Source organism: Nycticebus coucang, chromosome 12 (genome assembly GCF_027406575.1).
Source record: "Nycticebus coucang isolate mNycCou1 chromosome 12, mNycCou1.pri, whole genome shotgun sequence".
In the NCBI taxonomy this organism is placed as follows: Eukaryota; Metazoa; Chordata; class Mammalia; order Primates; family Lorisidae; genus Nycticebus; species Nycticebus coucang.
In genome coordinates, this window is record NC_069791.1 from 83,864,784 (window position 1) to 83,883,556 (window position 18,773).

Genomic DNA, 18,773 nt, shown 5'->3' on the forward strand with positions numbered 1-18,773 from the left:
GAAAATGATGTCAGAGCCTAATTGCCCTACAGACTCTCAGCAGCTCAGGACAGGTCTGCCTTCTGATCCAAGTTCATGTTGTCCTCCCCCTCCATTAGTGCTTTCCTGCTAGGTGCTATACCAAGTGCCACTCCAAGCCCTAGGTATATTCGCTCTGTTAGTTCTTACCGCAGCCCCAGGGAAAACCAAGGGACAAGGGTATGAGCTACTTGTCCAAGGCCAAACAGCTAGAAAACCACAAAGCCTAATCAGAGGCCTGAGTTTAAACAAGGGATGGGCCAGCATTTACTGTATAGGGCCAGAGGGTACATATTTTGGTCTTTACTGGGATGTTCAATTGTCCCACTGACAATTCAAAGCAGCCCTGGACGATGCCTAAATACATGGGCATGGCTGTGCTTCAATAACACTTTATTGACAAAACAGGCTGAGTCTGGATTTGGCCCAAGGCTGTAGTTTGTGGACCAACTCTTACTGTAAATTACCATGCTGGACTGCCCTCAGCAGGCACATTGAAGAAATACAGTGGCCTTTGGAGAGAGTAGATGGGGGATTAGAGAATTGCTGGAGAATATCTAACATACAGAAAGGAGGAGGGGATGAGCTACAGATCATTCAAGGAAAAGATCTTGGGAGAGAGGGCATAAGGGGCTGATAAAAGGCAGCTGGGGGTCTCCCTGGGAGAGCAGGGAGGAGGGAGGGGTGCAGAAGGAAGGAGCCATGGGACATGTTCCTCCTTAAGGAGATCCATTACTCTGAGATGCTGGCTTGAGTGTCCCTTGCTGTGTCTGAGCCCTTCTTGCCTTTCCCCCATCCGTTGTCCTTCTCCTGACCACCTGCCTTGCTGCCCTGGGCTGTAGCTCCAGCTTCCTCCCATGGTAGCAGGGTGACAAAATGAAGTGGGGAGCTGCTGGTGGCAGCCTAGGTAACACATTGGGGCACAGGGAGGGTGGGAGAATTGAGAGATGAAGAATGACTCCTGTCACATTGTTTGAGCTCTTGGTCCAGATCATGCCTGAATGTAAGAGACCAAGAGTTGGGTTGAACACAACTCCGCTGGCCTCAGATTGGAATAAAAAATTGGGGCGGTGCCTGTAGCTCAGTGGGTAGGGTGCCGGCCCCAGATACTGAGGGTGGCGGATTCGAACTCAGCCCTAGCCAAACTGCAACAACAACAAAAATAGTCGGGTGTTGTTGTGGGCGCCTGTAGTCCCAGGTACTCGGGAGGCTGAGGCAAGAGAATCGCCTAAGCCCGGGAGTTGGAGGTTGCTATGAGCTGTGACGCCAAGGCAGTCTACCGAGGGCAATAAAGTGAGACTCTGTCTCTAAAAAAAAAAAAAAAAAAAAAGAAAGAAAGAAAAGAAAAAGAAAAAGGAATAAAAAACTAGCATTCTACTTACAAAAATTGATTCAAGATGGATAAAAAATATTTAAATCTAAGGCATGAAACAATAAAAATCCTTGAAGAAAGTGTGGGGAAAAACACTTGAAGACACCAGCTTGGAGAAAGACTTTATGAAGAAGACTACTATGGCAATTGCAACAACAATAAAAGTGAATAAATGGGACTTAATTAAATTGAAAAGCTTCTGTACAGCTAAGGAAACAACAACCAAAGCAAATACACAACCTTCAGAATGGGAAAAGATATTTGCATATTATGACTTGAACAAAAGCTTGATAACTAGGATCTAGAGAGAACTCAAATTAATCAACAAAAAAAGACCCAACAATCCCATATATCACAGGGCAAGACACATGAATAGCATTTTTTTTTTTTTTTTGAGACAGAGTCTCAAGCTGCCGCCTGGGTAGAGTGCTGTAGCATCACAACTCACAGCAACCTCAAACTCTTGGGCTTAAGCAATTCTCTTCCCTCAGCTTCCCCAATAGTTGGGACTACAGGTGCCCACCACAATGCATGGCTATTTTTTTGTTGTTGTTGCAGTTGTCATTGTTGTTTTAACTGGCCCGGGCCAGGTTCGAACCCACCAGCCTTGGTGTATGTGGCCGGCACCCTACCCACTGAGCTACGGGCACCACCATGAATAGCACTTTCTTTAAAGAAGACAGACGAATGGCTAACAAACATATGAAAAAATGCTCATCATCCCTGATCATCAGAGAAATGCAAATCAAAATCACCCTGAGATATCACCTAACCCCAGTGAGAATGGCCCACATCACAAAGTCTCAAAGCTGCAGGTGCTGGCATGGATGTGGGGAGAAGGGAACACTTTTACACTGCTGGTGGGACTGTAAACTAATACAACCTTTTGGGAAGTATGGAGAATCCTCAAAGAACTCAAATCAGACCTCCCATTTGATCCTGCAGTCCCATTACTAGGCATCTACCCAGAAGGAAAAAAATCCTTTTATTATAAGGACTTTTGCGCTAGACTCTTTATCATAGCTCAGTCTATAATTGCCAAAATGTGGGAACAGCCTAAATGCCACCAACCCAGGAATGGATTAACAAGCTGTGGTATATGGAATATACTATGGAATACTATTCAGCCATTAAAAAAGATGGAGACTTTACATCTTTTGTATTAACCTGGATGGGGGTGGAACACATCCTTCTTAATAAAGCATCACAAGAATGCAGATGTAAAAATTTAATGTATTCAATTCCAATATGAAGGCATAGATGAACTAATACGGGGGGGGGGGGGGCGCCGCAGGAGAATGAGGGAGGGGAAGAGGGAGGAGGGAGGGGGAAAAGGGAGACACGGTATATTGCACACCTCTTGGGGGGCAGAACACAATTATAAGAGGGACTTTATCTAACGAATGCAATCAGTGTAACCTAATTCTTTGTACCCTCAATGAATCCCAAACAATAAAAAAAAAAAAAAAAAAAAGGAACTCCAGCATTCAAGGAGGGCCCCGGCTGTCGGTCTTCTGTAGTTTTCCCATGTTCCCTTCCTAGCAGCTTAGCACACCCGCTCATACGCTGCCAAGATATCTGGACATGGATTTGCAGCCAGCACTAAGACACTTCATCTGTGAGTCCTTACTGAGCAATGGCTGCATACAAGGTTCTGGAAACATGGCAAGACACACATACAAAATTTTGAAACCAATGCCCTGCCCTCAGGAAGGTCACGCAGTACACATAAGGGAAGAATGTGTTTATGAAGCAACATGCGACAAAGTTAATATGGGTCCAGAAAGAGTTCTAATGCTGAGTGGGTGCCAGAGAGAGGAATAAATAGTCCCTCCATCTGGTTTACTCTCCCGCCCCCAGCCCCAAGGAGGCTCCTCTGCCCCCACTGGGAGGAGATTTTGTGAGCAGCCCCCACCCACATGAGGAGGCTCACCTCCTCGTGAGGAGTCTGGGCCGGCAGCTTCCAGCCCAGCCCCCAGGCCATGCGCACACACTGCCTCCTACCTTCACGCCCTTGCAAAGGATGATGACTGTGCTCCTGGCTGGCTCCCCACTTGGCATAATGCTTTATCCGAGTGGGTGTTTCTAAGCGGCTGCTCTTTCCTGCCTACTTGCAGCATCCAAACCTGGGTAGACCCTTGCAGTATCAAACATGCACCTGAAGAGGATTTCAAAGTCCTGACACCCCCAAACCCATGCTTCCATTTGCCAGCCCAAGGCTAGCTTATTTCATACCCAGCTCATACTCAGCCTGGTTCATGCCCACAGTTATCTGTATGTATCTGCTGCTCCTCTCAGCAAAGTGTTCTAAGAGGTGTGCATTAAAGCTCATTGTCAAGTAAGAAAAAAAAAAAAAAAAAAAAAGAGCAAGGCTGGGGGCTGCCCTGTATGGTTGTGCAGGTTGTGCGATATGCAAATGGCTCCCTCTAGAGGTAGGAGAACTCTAAAACTGACAAAGAGGGAGAAGGGCTACCTTACTTGATACGTTTCCCTAGATTTATCTGATCTCTTATAAATTATAGCACTCAACTCTCTGACAGTCTGTGTAGTGCAAGGTCACTAGAAAGGCTGCTGCTTTCAGGTTGTTTCATTTATTGTCCTCAATGCAAGGGTTTCAGAACTCAGAAAGAGGGTAACAAAAGAAAGGAACCCCAACGCTTCATTCACATTTTCACTTGTGAGCTTTTCTGAAAGCTGAAGCTATCCCAGTCACGATAGGAAACTGGGTATGACAGTTGAGTGAGAGCAAAGCCTCTGCCTTAATAATTGCAATGAACCTTCTTTCAAGACCTTTAAGGGAAGCCCACCCCACAGTAAATCTCTGGAAGGCCAATCCCTTCACTACCAATTTAATGCTAAGAGCTGATGACGTTCATCAAATCTGACAGCATTTTGGTAAAAGACAGCTCTGTTGATTAGGCCGCTGTCCACCCAAGTATTACAAGGCTGAGGAAGCCATAAATTTTAATCCACTGATGGCAGCAAAAAGATCTAAGGCCTAGAGGGGTGAGAGAAAAAGGACAGTATGAGCTAGAGCCCATATATCACCACCAGCCCCTTCCACAGGAACGGCAGAAGCTCAGAAGCCTAGAAGCTCAACGCAGGAGGTGCCACCAGCCTCCCTAAGCCTCCTGAACCACAGATCTCAGGAAGGCTTTTTAATCTCACCTCACCAAGTGAGGTTTATTTTATTTTGTTTTTTGCAGTTTTTGGCCAGGGCTGGGTTATGAACCCACCACCTCTGGTATATGGGGCCAGCACCCTACTCCTTGAGCCACAGCCGCTGCCCTCTCAGGAAGGCTTTTATGAGTGATGCTTGTCAGTCTCTTGGCAAGCAGCCAATGTTTGGTGGCTCTGTGACCTTCTGGCCAAGGGATCCTTGGGCCTATGCAACTGAGGCAGCCCCTTTGTCTGAGCAGCTCTACCCAAAAGTGATTCCTTGTTGCTGGGCAAGACCAGAGAAGGGAGATCCCTTCTACTGAAGGAGAATGTATTGGGCTTGGTCAGTACAAATGGGACATGTGGCTCAAGAGAGCTTCGGAGAGACATCACAGAAATCAGCATGATGGCCTGAAGGAGAGCAGAGAGCATGAGATAGGAGGAAATAGTGCTGTGCTGACTGCAGGTAAGGTTGTGGCCACAAGTGCTCCTTGTGCTCTGTGACCACTATATTCCCCCCTGATCTGGCCATGCTCTATGTCAGTACATGTGGCTATGCTGTCCCTTTGGGTGGGTACTGCCCTACGGGAGAAACCCCAAGACTGGGAGGGGCTGTGGTCCCTCTCTTGATGGGGTGGCTTTTGAGAATTGGCCATTGGCCATCGGAGCTTGGCTGCCTTGACCACTCTGCCTATCCCTGGTGACCTCTAAAAATGGAGGAAACATCCAAAAGGGTCAGGCTGGAAAGATCACCTTCCTCTCTATTCTGTGGACTTTTTACCATGGAAAAACTTGCTACTTAAGTCCACTTCCTGGGGCCACAGAAAATCATTCCAGTCCTTCTCCTTCCTGACAGCAAGAGTGATACAGTTGGTGCAGAGAGTCTCTTTCCCATCTCCAGCCCTTCTGATGAGAAGCTATGGGAAAAGGGGCAGTGCTAGGGTGGGCAGGACGGCATCTGATGACCTGGCTGCTATCTCCAGTCACAGCCTATGGGACAAGGGGTGGTCCTGGCTAACCAGCCAGCACTCCAGGCCATGACCTGGTAACAAAGAGAGGCTGAGAGAGTCAGATTCTCTCTCTCTTGAAAACTTTCTACAAACCAGTACAGAGGGAGTAGAAAACCCTACGGTGGAGAAGGCTCCATGGGTCAGGTGAACACTGAACAAGACAACAGAAGCTCAGGGACAGGGAACGGAGGTGAGAGGTGAGGGGGGCTACGCCAGGTGGGTAGAAAGAAAAGAGCTGCACACAGCAGCTGGAGACCCAAACGTGGTCCTGTCCTGGGGAATCCTCACATTTGGACTGGAATTCAAACTACTTTCTGTGATCTTCCAGACCCTGCCTGTTTGGCCCCTCCTCCCTGCAGCCCTGACCCCCACCTGGCCCTCTCCCACACTAGCCACCACACATCTCAACTTGTGTCCGCTGCCCACTGCCCTGGCTGTGCTCCCACTTGGGACACTCTCACCCCAGATCTTCCTGGGACTGGCTCCAGCTAGTACTTTGGTCTTGGCTGAGATAAGGCCCCTTGGAGGTGACCTTGCAGCACATCTTTACTAAAGTGACTCTGACTGCAGACACCTTCTAACCCATGCCGCTGCCTACTCTCTACCTACTTGCCTGCTTCTGGCCATGTGCTTTCCCACCCGGCAAACAATATCCAGGAGAGCAGAGCCTGACCAGTCTCACTCACTGCTCTCACCCCAATACCCGTAAGTGTCAAAAGCTGAGTATGTACTCAATAAGTAATCAAGGAATGAATGAATGAGGGAAAGAACACACTGGGGTGAAAGCCCTGAGCTCTCCAAGCAAAGCCATTCTCACCATCTGCCCTTCTGTTGATTACATCTACAGTCAATACTGTTCAGTGACTTTTTCTGTGCCAGGCCCTGCTTGAATCTCTCTATAAACACTAGTTCACTCACTCCTCATTAACTCCCCAATGAGGCAGGAATATTATCAAGTCACTTGACAAGCAAGAAAGCAGGCACCGAGGGGATAAGAGATCACAGTAACGGCCTTGCAGCCCTAACCCTCAGGGGCAGAGTGAGACCGGTTTTGGCACCCTGGTCCACAGGCACAAGATCTTAAAGAGCAAGAGGAAGTGAAAGGAAAATTAGGGCAAGGAAACAGATAAAAGAAATCACTCATGAGGAAGAATCAGCAGAAAACTCCAGGCAACATGAAGAACCAGTCCAGAACGACCCCGCCAAGGGACCATGAGGTAGCTACTGCAGAGGATTCCACCTATACAGAAATGTTAGGAATGACAGAAAGGGAATTTAGAATACACATGTTGAAAACAATGAAAGAAATGATGGAAACAATGAAGGAAACTGCTAATAAAGTGGAAAATAACCAAAAGGAAATCCAAAAACAGAATCAAATCAGAGATGAACGATATGAAGAATATAAAAAGGATATAGCAGAGCTGAAGGAAATGAAACAGTCAATCAGGGAACTTAAAGATGCAATGGAAAGTATCAGCAACAGGTTAGACCATGCAGAAGAAAGAATTTCAGAGGTAGAAGACAAAGTTTTTGAGATAACTCAGATAGTAAAAGAGGCAGAAAAGAAGAGAGAGAAAGCAGAACGTTCACTGTCAGAATTATGGGACTTTATGAAGCGTTCCAACATACGAGTTATAGGAATTCCAGAAGGGGAAGAAGAATGCCCCAGAGGAATGGAAGCCATACTAGAGAATATTATAAAAGAAAATTTCCCAAACATCACCAAAGATTCTGACACACTGCTTTCAGAGGGATATCGGATCCCAGGTCGCCTCAACTCTAACCGAGCTTCTCCAAGACACATTGTGATGAACCTGTCCAAAGTCAAGACAAAAGAAAAGATTCTGCAAGCTGCCAGGAGTAAGCGCCAGTTGTCCTACAGGGGCAAATCCATCAGAGTGACCGCAGACTTCTCTAATGAAACTTTCCAAGCAAGAAGACAATGGTCATCTACCTTTAATCTACTTAAACAGAACAATTTTCAGCCCAGAATTCTGTACCCTGCTAAGCTAAGCTTCAAAATTGATGGAGAAATCAAATCATTTATGGATATACAAACATTGAGGAAATTCGCCACAACAAGACCAGCTCTACAGGAAATACTTCAACCTGTTCTGCACACTGACCACCACAATGGATCAGCAGCAAAGTAAGAACTCAGAAATCAAAGGACAGAGCCTAACCTCCACACTGATGCAAAAGATAAAACTAAGCAATGGATTCTCACCAAATAAGACGAATAGAATACTACCACACTTATCAATTATCTCCATAAATGTTAATGGCTTGAATTCCCCACTGAAGAGACATAGATTGGCTGACTGGATTAAAAAACACAAGCCATCCATTTGCTGTCTGCAAGAAACACACCTGGCTTCAAAAGACAAATTAAAGCTCCGAGTCAAGGGATGGAAGACAATTTTTCAGGCAAATGGAATTCAGAAGAAAAGAGGAGTTGCAATCTTATTTTCAGATACATGTGGATTTAAAGCAACTAAAGTCAAAAAAGACAAAGATGGTCACTTTATATTGGTCAAGGGAAAACTACAACAAGAAGACATTTCAATTCTAAATATTTATGCACCCAATTTAAATGCTCCCAGATTCTTGAAGCAGACCTTACTCAGTCTGAGCAATATGATATCTGATAATACCATCATAACAGGGGACTTTAACACACCTCTTACAGAGTTGGACAGATCCTCTAAACAGAAATTAAACAAAGATATAAGAGATTTAAATGAGACCCTAGAACAACTATGCTTGATAGACGCATATAGAACACTCCATCCCAAAGATAAAGAATATACATTCTTCTCATCACCCCATGGAACATTCTCCAAAATTGATCATATCCTGGGACACAAAACAAATATCAACAGAATCAAAAGAATTGAAATTTTACCTTGTATCTTTTCAGACCATAAGGCACTAAAGGTGGAACTCAACTCTAACAAAAATGCTCGACCCCACCCAAAGGCATGGAAATTAAACAATCTTCTGTTGAATAACAGATGGGTGCAGGAAGAAATAAAACAGGAAATCATTAACTTCCTTGAGCATAACAACAATGAAGACACAAGCTACCAAAACCTGTGGGATACTGCAAAAGCAGTTTTGAGAGGAAAATTCATCGCTTTAGATGCCTACATTCGAAAAACAGAAAGAGAGCACATCAACAGTCTCACAAGAGATCTTATGGAATTGGAAAAAGAAGAACAATCTAAGCCTAAACTCAGTAGAAGAAAAGAAATATCCAAAATCAAATCAGAGATCAATGAAATTGAAAACAAAAGAATCATTCAGAAAATTAATGAAACAAGGAGTTGGTTTTTTGAAAAAAATAAATAAAATAGATAAACCATTGGCCAGACTTACTAGAAAAAGAAAAGTAAAATCTCTAGTAACCTCAATCAGAAACGATAAAGGGGAAATAACAACTGATCCCACAGAGATACAAGAGATCATCTCTGAATACTACCAGAAACTCTATGCCCAGAAATTTGACAATGTGAAGGAAATGGATCAATATTTGGAATCACACCCTCTCCCTAGACTTAGCCAGGAAGAAATAGACCTCCTGAACAGACCAATTTCAAGCACTGAGATCAAAGAAACAATAAAAAAGCTTCCAACTAAAAAATGCCCTGGTCCAGATGGCTTCACTCCAGAATTCTATCAAACCTTCAAGGAAGAGCTTATTCCTGTACTGCAGAAATTATTCCAAAAAATTGAGGAAGAAGGAATCTTCCCCAACACATTCTATGAAGCAAACATCACCCTGATACCAAAACCAGGAAAAGACCCAAACAAAAAGGAGAATTTCAGACCAATCTCACTCATGAATATAGATGGAAAAATTCTCAACAAAATCCTAGCCAATAGATTACAGCTTATCATCAAAAAAGTCATTCATCATGATCAAGTAGGCTTCATCCCAGGGATGCAAGGCTGGTTTAACATACGCAAGTCCATAAACGTTATCCACCATATTAACAGAGGCAAAAATAAAGATCACATGATCCTCTCAATAGATGCAGAAAAAGCATTTGATAAAATCCAGCATCCTTTTCTAATTAGAACACTGAAGAATATAGGCATAGGTGGCACATTTCTAAAACTGATTGAAGCTATCTATGACAAACCCACAGCCAATATTTTACTGAATGGAGTTAAACTGAAAGCTTTTCCTCTTAGAACTGGAACCAGACAAGGTTGTCCTCTGTCACCTTTACTATTCAACATAGTGCTGGAAGTTCTAGCCAATACAATTAGGCAAGACAAGGAAATAAAGGGAATCCAAATGGGAGCAGAGGAGGTCAAACTCTCCCTCTTTGCTGACGACATGATCTTATACTTAGAGAACCCCAAAGACTCAACCACAAGACTCCTAGAAGTCATCAAAAAATACAGTAATGTTTCAGGATATAAAATCAATGTCCACAAGTCAGTAGCCTTTGTATACACCAATAACAGTCAAGATGAGAAGCTAATTAAGGACACAACTCCCTTCACCATAGTTTCAAAGAAAATGAAATACCTAGGAATATACCTAACGAAGGAGGTGAAGGACCTCTATAAAGAAAACTATGAACTCCTCAGAAAGGAAATAGCAGAGGATATTAACAAATGGAAGAACATACCATGCTCATGGATGGGAAAAATCAACATTGTTAAAATGTCTATACTTCCCAAAGCAATCTACCTATTCAATGCCATTCCTAGCAAAGTACCTACATCGTACTTTCAAGATTTGGAAAAAATGATTCTGCGTTTTGTATGGAACCAGAAAAAACCCCGTATAGCTAAGGCAGTTCTTAGTAACAAAAATAAAGCTGGGGGCATCAGCATACCAGATTTTAGTCTGTACTACAAAGCCATAGTGCTCAAGACAGCATGGTACTGGCACAAAAACAGAGACATAGACACTTGGAATCGAATTGAACACCAAGAAATGAAACTAACATCTTACAACCACCTAATCTTCGATAAACCAAACAAGAACTTACCTTGGGGGAAAAACTCCCTATTCAATAAATGGTGTTGGGAGAACTGGATGTCTACATGTAAAAGAATGAAACTGGACCCACACCTTTCCCCACTCACAAAAATTGATTCAAGATGGATAAAGGACTTAAATTTAAGGCATGAAACAATAAAAATCCTCAAAGAAAGCATAGGAAAAACACTGGAAGATATTGGCCTGGGGGAAGACTTCATGAAGAGGACTGCCATGGCAATTGCAACAACAACAAAAATAAACAAATGGGACTTCATTAAACTGAAAAGCTTCTGTACAGCTAAGGAGACAATAACCAAAGCAAAGAGACAACCTACACAATGGGAAAGGATATTTGCATATTTTCAATCAGACAAAAGCTTGATAACCAGGATCTATAGAGAACTCAAATTAATCCACATGAAAAAAGCCAACAATCCCTTATATCAATGGGCAAGAGACATGAATAGAACTTTCTCTAAAGACGACAGACGAATGGCTAACAAACACATGAAAAAATGTTCATCATCTCTATATATTAGAGAAATGCAAATCAAAACATCCCTGAGATATCATCTAACCCCAGTGAGAATGGCCCATATCACAAAATCTCAAAACTGCAGATGCTGGCGTGGATGTGGAGAGAAGGGAACACTTTTACATTGCTGGTGGGACTGCAAACTAGTACAACCTTTCTGGAAGGAAGTATGGAGAAACCTCAAAGCACTCAACCTAGACCTCCCATTCGATCCTGCAATCCCATTACTGGGCATCTACCCAGAAGGAAAGAAATCCTTTTATCATAAGGACACTTGTACTAGACTGTTTATTGCAGTCTCAATTTACAATCGCCAAAATGTGGAAACAGCCTAAATGCCCACCAACCCAGGAATGGATTAACAAGCTGTGGTATATGTATACCATGGAATACTATTCAGCCATTAAAAAAAATGGAGACTTTACATCCTTCGTATTAACCTGGATGGAAGTGGAAGACATTATTCTTAGTAAAGCATCACAAGAATGGAGAAGCATGAATCCTATGTACTCAATCTTGATATGAGGACAATTAATGACAATTAAGGTCATGGGGGGGAAGCAGAAAGAGGGATGGAGGGAGGGGGGTGGGGCCTTAGTGTGTGTCACACTTTATGGGGGCAAGACATGATTGCAAGAGGGACTTTACCTAACAATTGTAATCAGTGTAACTGGCTTATTGTACCCTCAATGAATCCCCAACAATAAAAAAAAAAAAAAAAAAAAGAGATCACAGTAACGAGTAAAGGGGAGACCATGCAACTAGGAGTGGAGCTGGGTTCCAGGGTCTGTGCTCTAAACCATTGCTCTGGACTTGTCTGTCACCTGCTGCCAGGTGTTCCCACCTGAAGCAGCAGACAGCCCCCACTGATTGTGCTCATTCCCCCTCAAGCAGCCCTGGGAGGTTATGTTGATGGAGAAACAAAAGCTTAACAGGTTACTTTGGCTCCAGAGCACACAGCTAGTAAATAGTCCAAAGTCCAACCCCTTCTACTCTCTATGGGCTGAGAATTCAAATGCCCCAAAGAGTCAAGAGATCAGGCAACAGCAGCCGAAGCAGGACACTAAATTGCAGCTACCACTTGACCTCACCAGAGGAGCTCTAGGTAAACAGGAGGGCTCATGTCCCATCAGAAAGGGAAGCCACGACTTGGCTCTTGCTGCCGGCTGCCTAAGGGGAAGAGGATGGCCCAATGTGGGTGTCAGATCTTTCCACTTTTCCAGGGAAGCAGGACTATAAAAAATCTTTTGAATTCAAATGTTGGCAAGTCACCAAAAAGTCTTTTTTTTGAAAACTGTGTGAGTCCAAAAAATATTTTCTAGAAGCAAGTCTGACCCATAGACTGCAAAAGTTATTCACTTCTGGACTCTGCTAGGCCAGCCCTCCTCCTCCTTGTTGAGCAGTCCGCCTGTCGAGTGCCTGGGCCCTGGCAGGTGCCAATGAATGTCTGTTAAGTTGAAGGATGTTTCTTTTATGACAAGCATCCTAATCCACTCCCCAGTTCTCAATTCTCCCTGGTTTGTCAATATCTCTGAGGAGTGGTCCCCAAAGGGCCATGTGTGCATGAAAGAGAGATCAGGGTCACTCAGCACACATCTCACTCTCCTCCTAGGGGACCACTAGGTGTGGCAGAGACCAGAAAGTAACCACATTTCCTGGGCTCCCTGTCAGCCTAGGCTCAGGTGTGATTTGGGTTCAGCCTCACATGGGAAACAGATGTTAGTGAATTCTGTGCGCAGTTGTGGAGGCAACAGGTTCTTTAACAATGTTCCCCACTACCTAGCCAGGCTACGGGGCAGGGGTCAACTTTTCTTCTAAGTGTTGCTCTAGCAGGCCCAGGCTGGGATCACTCTGAAGCCAACAGTGTGGCAGTGGCTCCCTGATTCCTGGCTCACAGCTAAGGGGATGCTCCTTTTTTTTTTTTTTCTTTTTGAGACAGAGTCTCAAGCTGTCACCCTCAGTAGAATGCTGTTGTGTCACAACTCACAGCAACCTCAAACTCTTAGGCTCAAGTGATTCTTTTGCCTCAGTCTCCCTAGTAGCTATGACTACAGGCACCCGCCACAATGCACAGCTATTTTGTTTGGTTTGTTTAGCAGGCCCAGGCTAGGTTCAAACCCACCAGCCCTGGAGTATGTGGCTGGCACCCTAACCACTGAGCTATGGGCGCCCCCACGGGGATGCTTCTTGATGTGGACCCCATGCCTTCCTGACTGTGTCCCAGAGGCAGGCCAGGGCTAAGCAACTATGCTTTCTGGGCACCAACCTAAAGGCCCAGCCCACTCCTCAGCCAGCCCCAAGGATTTGTATCTGTCTCCTGGCATTGGTTCCTTTCTCCTTAAAATAGCTGAGTGTCTTTGTTGTTAGGCACTGATTGACCCAGACTGACACAGTGTAGAAGGACAATTACAGCCCTCAAGGCATCAGGAAGCCAGGAAATTAGCTATGATTAGGCCCTGTGAAGTGTGGGACCACAAGGAGAGGCTGGAGAACGATGTTAATTAATCTTAGGCCAAGTCTTTTAAATTGCACAGACTCTGGGGCCAGCCATTAAGCCACAGTCTAAGACAAAAATATGGCTCCTGACAATAGAAGGCTCTCAAAACAACTAGAAGAACTGTCTTAAGTAAGAAGTGGAGAAAGGCCTCATTAACAACAAATTAGTATTCATTGCTGGGGACAAAAGGAGGCCTCCAGGCTGTGTGCCTTTTAGGCCTTGCTCATAAACGTTAAGATAAGGCAGGAGGGCCTTTCTCCGTTTAATCAAAACTTGAGAATGCCTGGTGAGGAAACAAAGATCACTGGGTTTGTCTCACCGGTCCAGGGTTCAGATCCCACTCTCTCCTCTTCCCTTAGTACCTTTGTGACTCTGAGAAGTCACCTTACCTGTCTGAGCCTCAGTTTCTTTAGTAGCACAATGAGGACATTTACTGACCTACAGGGTTATGGTAAAAGTGGGCTCAGCTGGAAAGCATTTACTATAGACACATCCATTTGGTACAGTGTAAAATGTCAGGGCTGGGTACGGTGGCTCACACCTGTAATCCTAGCACTCTGAGAGGCCAAGGCAGGTGGATTGCCTGAGCTCAGGAGTTACAGACCAGCCTGAGCTAGAGCGAGACCCCGTCTCTAAAAATAGCCAGGCATTGTGGTGGGCACCTGTAGTCCCAGCTAGTTGGGAGGCTGAGGCAAAATAACTGCTTGAGCCTAAAAGTTTGAGGTTGCTATGAGCTATGACGCCACAGCACTCTACCCAGGGCAACAGAATGAGACTCTGTCTCAAAACAACAACAATAAAAATCAGGGTTGAGACACACTGGTCCCAGGTAAGTCCCAGGTAAGTTGTGAGTGATTGCAAGGTAAGGTATCAAAGACTGTATGACCAAGAGCACAGAAGTTGGGGTGAAAATCAGAGTTTGAGTCTTAATTCTGCCACTTCTTAGCTGTCAACCTTAGGAAACTTACTGAACTTTTCTAAGCATCTACTTCCTCTGCTCCCTAAAAAGAGGGACCCTGCTGAAATCTACCTACGAAGTCTGCTGTGAGTGCAAAGAATAGTTCTCTAGTAGCCATGCCTGATACCCAGGATAGGTCCTCAGAAATGTAAGCTTCTGTGTACATTAGTGCAATCAAGGGGTACAATGTGCTGGTTTCATATACAATCTGAAATATTCTCATCAAACTGTTCAACGTAGCCTTTATGGCATTTTCTTAGTTACTGTATGTAGGCATTTGTATTCTGCCGCACTAATGTACACAGCTATGATTTAACAATAAATAAATAAAATAAAATAAAAATAACAAAGGACATGTTGAACATAAAAAACTGATTAATAACTTTTAATGTTGATTACAAGTTGAAGTGATGTATTTTAGATATGAGCTTAATGAGATATATTATTAAAATGTAAAAAAATTTTAATTAGATTACTATTAAAATAATTTAATAATTAATTCAACCTGTTTATTTATATCTCATTTAAGCTAGTCAAATCCAACAGCTAGTCAAATCCATTTTACTTTTTAAAATGTGGCTATTACAGGATGAAGGAGAGAAATGGAGTGGGAAGGGAGGGGAGGGTAAAAGGCGGGACCACACCTATGGAGCATATTGCAAGGGTACAAGTCAAATCTGTCAAGGGTAGAACATAAATGTCTTAACACAATAATCAAATACATGAGGCAAAAGCTTTGTTAATTGGTTTGATGTAACCACATAAGGTTGTATAAAAAAAATCAACACATTGTACCCCACATATGCATAAATGTCTTCATGATCTATGTGTATTTGACTTAATAAAAATCAAATCAAATAAAAATCAGGAACCAGAAAAAAAAAAAGAAATGTAAGCTTCTGACACAAGCAGCAATCCCAACTGGCATCTCAGTGCTGTGGGGCAGGCTCTGTCTTATTCACCCACTGTATCCCTGGACTCTAAGACTATGCCTGGCACATAGTAGGCACTCAATTAAAAACTGCTGTATGAATGAGTTATCATAATGGAGCCCTGGGTCTGACCTTTTTACATTCCCGAGTAGGGCTGGGATGGCCCAGCCAGAAGGAAGAACCCATGCAGCAGAGAGGACTCTCCAGAGGCCAGTGCCACCTTCTGAAAGGGCTCCACTGCAGTGGCCAGGAAGACCCACCTAGGGTTTTAAATGCCCTGATTCAGGCTCGGCACCTGTAGCTCAGCTACCAGAGCTGGCGGGTTCGAACCTAGCCCAGGCCTGCCAAACAACAATGACAACTACAACCAAAAAATAGCCGGGCATGTGGCAGATGCCTGTAGTCCCAGCTACTTGCAAGGCAGAGGCAAGAGAATCACTTAAGCCCAAGAGTTTCAGGTTGCTGTGAGCTGTGACACCACAGCATTCGACCAAGGGTGACATAATGAGACTCTGTCTCAAAAAAATAAAAATAAAATAAATGCCCTGATTCTATTTCTGTTCCTACAACAATCCCAGGCTCAGCATAGGCAGGGGTTATAGTTTTGACTCTGCCCTGGTTTCCAGACCTGGTGCCATCCTCGGCGCTGAACTTTGCTGGGGGCTGTCCGCGAATTGCGTCTTAAGGCTTCTTCTGCTTCTCGAAGCAGGGTTCTTCGTCCGTAATCTGCACCAAAGATGAAGGAAGGAAATTTGGTAAAGGACTGATGACAAGCTCACACTGATGGATTATTTTGTGGCTTACATCTAAAATGTATGTCAGGCTGGCTCGGGGTGACTCATGCCTATAATCTCAGCACTCTGGGAGGTCAATGTGGGTGGACTGCTTGAGCTCAGGAGTTCAAGACCAGCCTGAGCAAGAATGAGACCCCATCACTACTAAAAACAGGGGAAAAAACCAAAAACAAAAAAAACTAGCCAGGCTTCATGGTGGGCACCTGTAGTCCAAGCTACTTGGGAGGTTAAGGCAAGAGGATCTCTTGAGCCCAAGAGTTTGAGGTTGCTGTGAGCTGTGACACCACACACTCTATCCATGGTGACAAAGTGAGATTGTATCTCAAAAAAAAAAAAAATGTATATTAGTGTGCCCAAAAAGTCTTGTATATGAGGATATTCACTGCGGCACTGCTTGTAGCAGTAATATAACAAACTAAACACTCAGAGAAAGAAAACAGGTAAATAAGCCCTGGCACATCCATGCTATGGAATAATATGTATAATGAATAGCCGAATCAGGCAAATCTCTATATATACGTACATACAAAAAACGATCTCCAAAATGCAGGAGCAACATACACGACAGTATGTATAGTAGGTCCATTTGTGCAAAATAAGGTAGAAGGTGGATATATTTGTTCAAGGAATGTATGAATGTGCTGCTGGTGTTCCAAGTACACGGAACCCTATTAACCTGTTCCTCCTTGAAACCTGGACCAGGAGAGGCCTAACTCTCACCAGCAGCAGGACCGTGCTACCTCTTCCACCATGAAAATGAGGAGAGCCAGCTGTTGGGTTCTTTCTTTGCCCTGGGGTCTAGGAAGCTCATACTAAATTCCCTTTGAACTGCAGTGGCCCTCCCTGGAAAACATTTTGGGACATCACTTCCTCCTCTTTTCTTTTTGTTGTTGTTCTGACTCTTACTATATAGTAATTCTCTGGAGCATATCTGTGAAGCAATGAATTAGAGCAACACAAATCAAAGTTTTGTGTGCCACTTTACATTTCTTTTACCTTCTTTTTTTTTTTTTTAAGACAGAGTTTCTTGACTCTTTTTTTTTTTCTTGTAGAGACAGAGTCTCACTGTACCGCTCTCGGGTAGAGTGCTATGAGGTCACACGGCTCACAGCAACCTCTAACTCTTGGGCTTACACGATTCTCTTGCCTCAGCCTCCCAAGCAACTGGGACTACAGGTGCCCGCCACAACGCCCAGCTATTTTTAAGACAGAGTTTCAAGCTGTTGCCCTCGATAGAATGTCGTGGCATCACAGCTCACAGCAACCCGCCACAACGCCTGGCTATTTTTTGTTGTTGTTGTAATTGTGTCACTGTTGTTTTAGCAGGCCTAGCCAGGTTTGTACCCCCTAGCCTCAGTGTAGGTGGCTGGCACTTTTACAGCTCAGCTACGGGTGCCACCTGATTTTGCATTTTTTTTTTTTTTTTGAGACAGAGTCGCACTATGTTGCCCCAGGTAGAGTGCCATGGTGGCACAGCTCACAGCGACCTCAAACTCCTGGGCCCAAGCAGCTGGGACTACAGGTGTCCGTCATAACGCCCGGCTATTTTTTGGTTGCAGTTGTCATTGCTGTTTGGCAGGCCCAGGCTAGATTCAAACCCGCCAGCTCCTGCATATGTGGCTGATGCCCTAACCACTGAGCTACAGGCGCTGAGCCTGACTTTACATTTTTATGGCATTTAATTTTCCTGGCAAGTCTGCAAGGTGGTCATGATTATTCTCATTTTATAGAAGAGGAAACTGAGTGTCAAGAAGTTCCAATTGCCTAAGGTCTCAAAGCCTGAATGTGACACAACAGGGTTCATTCAAACACAGCTCTGCTTTATTCCATATCCTCTTCTTGTAACTCAGTAGCACACTGACCTTTCACATGATGTGGGCTGCCTGCAAGAGCGTCGGATACACTCTGGCAATAGGCTCTCCTTGCCCTAAGAAATTAAAATCCTAGCTCCCCAACTGACTGAATGGACCCCTTTTTGGCCAAGGGGACCCCAAAACTGAGTTCCTGATCATGAAGGTTCAGACATACTTCTTTATACATTCTACCTTTGGCATTTAGACACAATTGACCAATGTTAATGTTAAAATCAAGATCATAAGACTGACAAAACAGATTCTTTGTGGCAATAAGAAACCACCAAATTATAAATTAGACATAAGGCCATGCAAAGCAAGGGTTAAGTCATGCCCTATAATCCAGAAAATCAATTTAAACAGGTCTTTTTATTTTTTTGCTAGCATGGCATCACATATTAAATAACAACCCCCCCCATCTTAACTTAGGCATTCCTTCTTACTGACTTCAAATTTTCAGACAAAGCTTAACTCTCTCAACCAAATGCCAATTAAAGAATGTCTAAATCAAAAAGAAGCATCTCTAAATCCACCTTTGACATATAAGCCCCCACTTCAAGATATCCAGCCTTTTTGAACCAAACCAATGTATGCTTTCCATGTATTGATTTATGTCTTTGCCCATGAATTCCTGCCTCCC

The 18,773-nt window shown here is 44.0% G+C and overlaps 1 protein-coding gene across 9 annotated transcripts in view; it reads right to left on the reverse strand.

Moving 5' to 3' along the window:
- KATNIP (katanin interacting protein) overlaps positions 1 to 18,773 on the reverse strand; it is a 243,581-nt gene that overhangs the window by 141,476 nt on the left and 83,332 nt on the right. For 6 of the 9 annotated variants that reach the window (XR_008373188.1, XM_053554667.1, XM_053554668.1 and 3 more), the window contains one exon: positions 16,115 to 16,212. The exons of the other annotated variants lie outside the window; for them this stretch is intronic. Coding sequence is in view for 5 of the 6 variants with exons in the window: in XM_053554667.1 (XP_053410642.1) it covers positions 16,115 to 16,212 (98 nt within the window). In the remaining variant the exon portion in view is untranslated. The remainder of the gene's footprint in view (positions 1 to 16,114; positions 16,213 to 18,773) is intronic. 9 annotated transcript variants of the gene reach the window in all.